At 32.1% G+C, this 5,871-nt stretch overlaps 1 protein-coding gene across 1 annotated transcript; it reads right to left on the bottom strand.

The window, feature by feature from the left end:
* Window positions 1-758: 758 nt before the first annotated feature.
* On the bottom strand, window positions 759-1,648 carry LOC25497621 (basic leucine zipper 43). The gene has a single exon (XM_013592245.3). It carries the CDS (start codon window positions 1,528-1,530, stop codon window positions 955-957), a length of 576 nt encoding a protein of 191 aa, XP_013447699.1. The 5' UTR covers window positions 1,531-1,648; the 3' UTR covers window positions 759-954.
* Window positions 1,649-5,871: the final 4,223 nt, after the last annotated feature.

The following is a 5,871-nucleotide window of genomic DNA, read 5'->3' as shown; positions in this document are numbered from 1 at the left end:
GCAATTTTAGTCTTATCTCCCTATTTCCAACTCCATAAACGCACATAAATGACAGTTTTAGTCCAATCACCTATGCTTAACCATGAAATAAACAAGGAATAAATCATGTGGGTACAAGGAATCTACTTTGTTCAGCACACAAACCAAGAAAAATCCAAATTTCTAAGACATGTTTCAGGTATGTAACATGTCTCGGAAATTAGGTTTGTGTGCTGAATAAAGTAGATTCCTTGTACCCACACATTTTATTCTTTGTTTATTTCATGGTTGAGCATAGGTGGTTGGACTAAAACTGTCATTTCTGTGCGTTTCTGGAGTTGGAAATAGGGAGATAGGACTAAAACTGCAAAAAACATATAGTTTAGGAACGATTTTGTTCGATTTAAAAAAGATATGACCATTTTCGTGAGTTGGTCAAAATGATAGGACCAAAAGTGTAATTAAAAAAAGGTATACATAATCTACTTTTTCTCCTTATCTATTCTGATTTCTTTAGTTATTGGGATTCAATAGAGTCGCGAATCAAGTCTTTTTTAATTGTTCTCTGGATGGAAATCATGATAGTGTTTTAAAATATTCAGAGTGTGACCAACAATTAATTAACCAGAAGGTTTATGAATTATTTATTTGGATTTCTATCCTTAGCCATTTTAAATGTTATTGTTTAGAAGAAATCATTAGAACTTTAAAAACTACACCATTTATAGACAAATAGGAAATTGCATAGTTTTTTTTTTTTGGGTACAAAGAGGAAGTAGTAAAGTTAATGAGCATAAACTTAAAATAAAGATACTCAAATTAAACAAAACATGTTATTGCCTTTCATGGTTTCACCTCATAGAACTCAAAAAAACAGAAGAACTAAAAGATGAAAAATTGAAGAGTTATTAAAACTTGCTCTTGTGACTCTTATCTTCAAATTTACCCTAACAAATCAACAGAACTTGTGATTTATTAGTTTGAAGAATCAGATTTAACATTTGGTGAAGTGATGCTAGGAACATCTTCAAGAGGACTCAAAGGAAGACAAGAACTATGTAACTGCATATCACACACCATTTGTCGAAGTTCCGAAGCTTGTTCTTTCAATTGAACATTCTCTTGGACAACTTTATCATGAGTCTCACAGAAATTGTTGAGCTTATCTAGTAATTGATGATTTTCATTCCTTAGCCAAACAACTTGTGACCAAAGCTCATCAAGCTGTTTTTGTTTCCTCATTCGCGACCGGCGTGCTGACTCTCGGTTCGATACCATTCTTCGATGTTTTCTTTCGTTGATTAGACCTAGGTTTTGTTCGTCCGCTTCGTCGGAAGTTGAGTTGCTGCTTATGCATGAGGATGGAGGACTGAAGTCTTGGAGAATTTGAATAGGGTTTTGGTTGAAACCATAGAATTGGTTGGAGAGTTTTGGATGTTGAGGTGTTTGGATGGTGTTTTGGATCATGTTATAGTTACATGGTGGATAGGGAGATGGATCTGAATATGGGAGTAAATAATTGAGTCCTGTATTAATCTCTTTGGTTTGCATGGTGGAATAATGAATATAAGATTGTGAGGATTTGAAGCAAAAATTGTTGGAGTATGGAATTTAATTTGATTTGGAGATGGATGGAAAATGAGTGGGACTAGTTAGTATATATAGGGAGGGAAAATGGTGAAATGGCCCTATGGAAAGTAACAAGATGTCAATGTAGAGTAGATCATTGCACTCATGTCATCTTTCTATATATGCAATTAATATTATGTTAGATCTATGTAGCACTTACACATGGAAGATGTATTTAGTATCTGTCACATGTGATTACATTTAATTACTTTTATTTTCATAAGTTATTGTTGATGTTTGTGTATGTGTCTACTATTCATGTTTGTGTAAGTGTAGAATTACTTTGTTTGTGAGCGTCTCTGTGTCCCATGAATTTAGACTCTTCTGACAATCTTAATATGTCATTAATGACATTTATTTAGTGGATCATAATCATCTTCATTTTTCGAAAGAAATAGAGAACTCTATTTGAAGAAGAAAAAAAAACACAAATGAATTGAAGAATAAAATTTTTTTTTTTTTTTGAAGGATAATTGAAGAATAAAAATTGTTTAATATATTATCTATATTTTGTGTCTTTTAAATGAATCCATCCAAACTATCATTTTGGTATTTTAAAAATGATGGATTACTTTATTTTGGCTTAAAAGAGATAGCTTTTAAGCTCAAAACTCTTTTGATCATTTTTAATAAAGTTTTTGAAAAGCTAAATAGGCTAATCCAATCAAGCAAATTAAACATAGCTTCTTTATTCATGTACATGTATAATAACATCCATTATGTGGGATCAGGTTTTGCTGCTTTAAAAACAACACGCAGTTTTACATAATTTTTTATCTCAGCCGTTCATCTTAGATAGAACGGTTGAGATTGAAAACTGTGTATTTTTAATTAAAACGATTTCTACCATCCAACTGTGATCGGACGACTATCACTAATTACAACACCATGCTATAACAACACGGAATCCTATTCCCATTATGTGGGGCCTTAGGTTCATTGAACAAGCTAGATGGATGAATAAGATGTTACACATACATATAGATAAACACATCCACAACACAAGTGACACAAACGTGTGGGGGAGGCAACTTGGTTTAATGGATAATCATTTTTGGACAAAAAATATGCTTACATCAGATAAACTTATACAAAAGTAGTTCATATAATGGGGAGTATAATAATTCAATTGGAAGACTGTTTAGGCTAAAGTAGGTGCAGGAGAAAAAATGGTGTTCAATTGAAGTCAATTTATTTTATATGAACGTGCGTAGTGTGTTATTTCTAAGATGATTCTCTTTTAGATAATGGACCTGTTTACTTAAATGACATAAGCTAATTGGATGAAAAAGAATATTGAAGAAGGCATGATATCAGCTATGTTTCTAATTATAAATATATTTTGGTAAAAACATTTTTGCTTAGGCATTTTAGTAAAAATAAAATGCGTCCCTCAAATTATTAGATATATTTATTATTATTTTTTAAATATACTCCTTATTATTGTTAATATGATACGGTTAATTTGTATTGGAAGATGAAAAATCATAATTGGATGCATTTATAAACCCTACTACTTTTCTTTATCTATTTGAAAATTACCAATATTATATTAGTCTAGGTGGAACTAGACTCAAATCTTTTAAGTAAGGTCTTGAATTCGAGTTGTGTGAATGAAAAAATGTGGTTGGGAGAGAGACTTTGCTAAAGAAGGTTAGTCAGATTTTTCAACTGAAGTTATTCGATATTTCGCAACAATAACATAGTTATAAAAAAATTCATGTGAAAATTAAAAAAGGAACTTATGAAAAGTCAACAACGCTGAAACTATTTAAGAAAAATTTAGCGCTCTATTGTGATCTGATCCAACTTGAACGATTAATCTCTGCAATTATATGCGAGGATATACCTAATGTACACTAAAGTGGGGATGGAAGTAGTAGTTTCAAAGAGCAAGAAAGAGTGAAAAGTTTATGAATTTGGTGACTCAAAAACCACTCAAGTATATAGATGCAGGGACCTCCAAAAACAATATATAAAATATGGAACTAGAAGCCAAATCTTGATTTGATCAGCAGCCACTTATGTTAATTTTTAAATATGGTTAGGTAGTAATCATTTATTTTAGTAATGACAGTTTCAACAGTAATCTCAAGGTAAAAAAAATAGGTAAATCATTAGTTAGTTACTTCCACGCCTATATTATGTGAAACAGATGGGTGTATGCTGTGTTCATTGTACACAGCTGTTAAAAAGTAAAAATAGTTGTGTACGTACTTGCCCAAAACTAGCTTGGTGACTTATACGTGTATAGTGTAAGCCATTCAAAAAAAGTTATATGATCACTATTTGCATTAACCTCTAAAATAGAAACTTGCATAAGCAACTTTTATATGTTATGAAACACAATCACCTCAAGCATGTGATGACAGGCACGAGTCGAAGTTCAACACTCGTATGATATGTGTCAGAAATTTCAGACTGATGTTCTAAAATATTTGTTTTATTTTGCTTTAACACTCTTTAGATCGGTGTTCAAACCCGTATGATATGTCTCGCTCAAACTAAGTCAAGTATCCAAAAGAAAATAAAAATACCCATTGCTTCAACACATCTAATACCGTCTTTGAACACATCTCAAACACATCTAGAAGAGTTAAAGATGTGTTGAAGCTATGTTTGATCAAATAGAGGTTAAATATATTAAGTGAGATTACAACCTTATTAATTTTTTCGATAACAGATGGATAAATAAATGTTATATATTATTATATTTTGTTTTTTAATAAAATAAATTGCTCAATTTACATGCAGTTGTACATAATTTGATCTCAATTTAGATATTCTATAAACAATATTAATATTTTATTTAATTATAATAAATTAATTAATATATGTGTAGCGGTGTCGGTGTTCTAAGTTTTTTACATTAACAGTGTTGATGTGTCAGTGTCCGTGTTTAATAAGTTATATGTGTGTGATCTATTTAACTAGTGTTACTTATTAGATGCAGAAAGTAAAAACAATTAATAATAAGATATAGTATGAAACTTTAGAAGAGAGTTTTTGCTATGTTTCTATGTTCAGTCATAGGTGCTAGGTATGTCACACTTTTTAGTCCTAGGTGCTAAGTATGAGAATTTTTCAACCGAAGGCACATGCCCCTCTAACGTGGGATGGCATGCCTCGCGCGCTACTTCAATGTTTGCACTCTCGGGGGGCGCAACAACACCCCCAAGGGGCACGAGTAGCCTTAGGCAACGCATTTTTGCCGTTTTCTTTGATCTTTCTGTGTGTTTTCTTCCTTGAAACTTGTCTCGTAACTTGGAATATAATTTCTTCTCTTTGCAATGTCTTTCGAGACCTCTTGAATCATCATCCATTATCTTCCCAAACCCTCTTGAGATGCTTTGCTTTGCCGATTTGTATGATTTTACATTGAATTACATCAAAACACCTAAGAACTGCTTGGTTTGGGAACGCTTTAAGGTCTTGCAGGGTTGTAACATGACTTAGGTTAAGGTGGGATATTTTTTTGAGAGTCGGCTAATCAAACAACTTTGAGTTAGATTTTCAACCTACGGATTCCTACTAAATATTGAAGTATTACCAATCTTCCTTCCTTAAACCGAAATTGTTGAACCATAATGAGTTTTATAAATGCCTCATAAGTTTTGATGATTACAAAGTATAAAAGAACAATTGGATATGCTAATGTGTGTTCAAATGTGTAGGACATTAAAATTAAATTCTAACTCTTAAGTCAAGTTTAGGTTCTGAAACATCAAGGATTTGAACACATAAGATAGAATTTGAACCAAATAGAGAAGCTACTATGACTTGAAACAAGATCTAAAGAAAGGTCAACTAGAAAGTCAACATCTTGTTCATAAGAGAATTTTCATTCAAAATCATTTGAAGGAAAGAAGACTCTGATTGATCAGGGATTTGAGAATCAAGGAATTTGAAGAATTAGGATCAATGGTTATTAGAACGTAAAGACAATACAAGTTGGAGAAATTTCATCTTACGTTTCAAGCCATTTGAAGACGGGAAGAACGCTTGAAAAAGGACGAAAAACTACATAATTCCCCCCTTATCGTCGTTAAACATATGAATAAAAAACCTAATCTTCCTTGATATTGAACTGATTGATCAGGCAACCAAGACTTGGAAAGCTCATCTTCTGGCTTTCCTGTTTGATCTGCATACCACTCAATATACCCCTTTTACCACAAGTTACAACTAACACCTTGGTATGGAAAGGAGAAAAGAATGGCAAGTATTTTGTATGCAGCGCTTACCGAATTTGTGCTTAAAACA

This window comes from Medicago truncatula, chromosome 7, assembly GCF_003473485.1.
Source record: "Medicago truncatula cultivar Jemalong A17 chromosome 7, MtrunA17r5.0-ANR, whole genome shotgun sequence".
Classification (NCBI taxonomy): Eukaryota; Viridiplantae; Streptophyta; class Magnoliopsida; order Fabales; family Fabaceae; genus Medicago; species Medicago truncatula.
The sequence above is the reverse complement of the archived record's forward strand: the minus strand, read 5'-3'. Positions and strand labels throughout refer to the sequence as shown.

Bases quoted from the DNA above. Each gene is read 5' to 3' on its own strand.
- LOC25497621 (XM_013592245.3), bottom strand. From the start codon at position 1,530: ATGCAAACCAAAGAGATTAATACAGGACTCAATTATTTACTCCCATAT.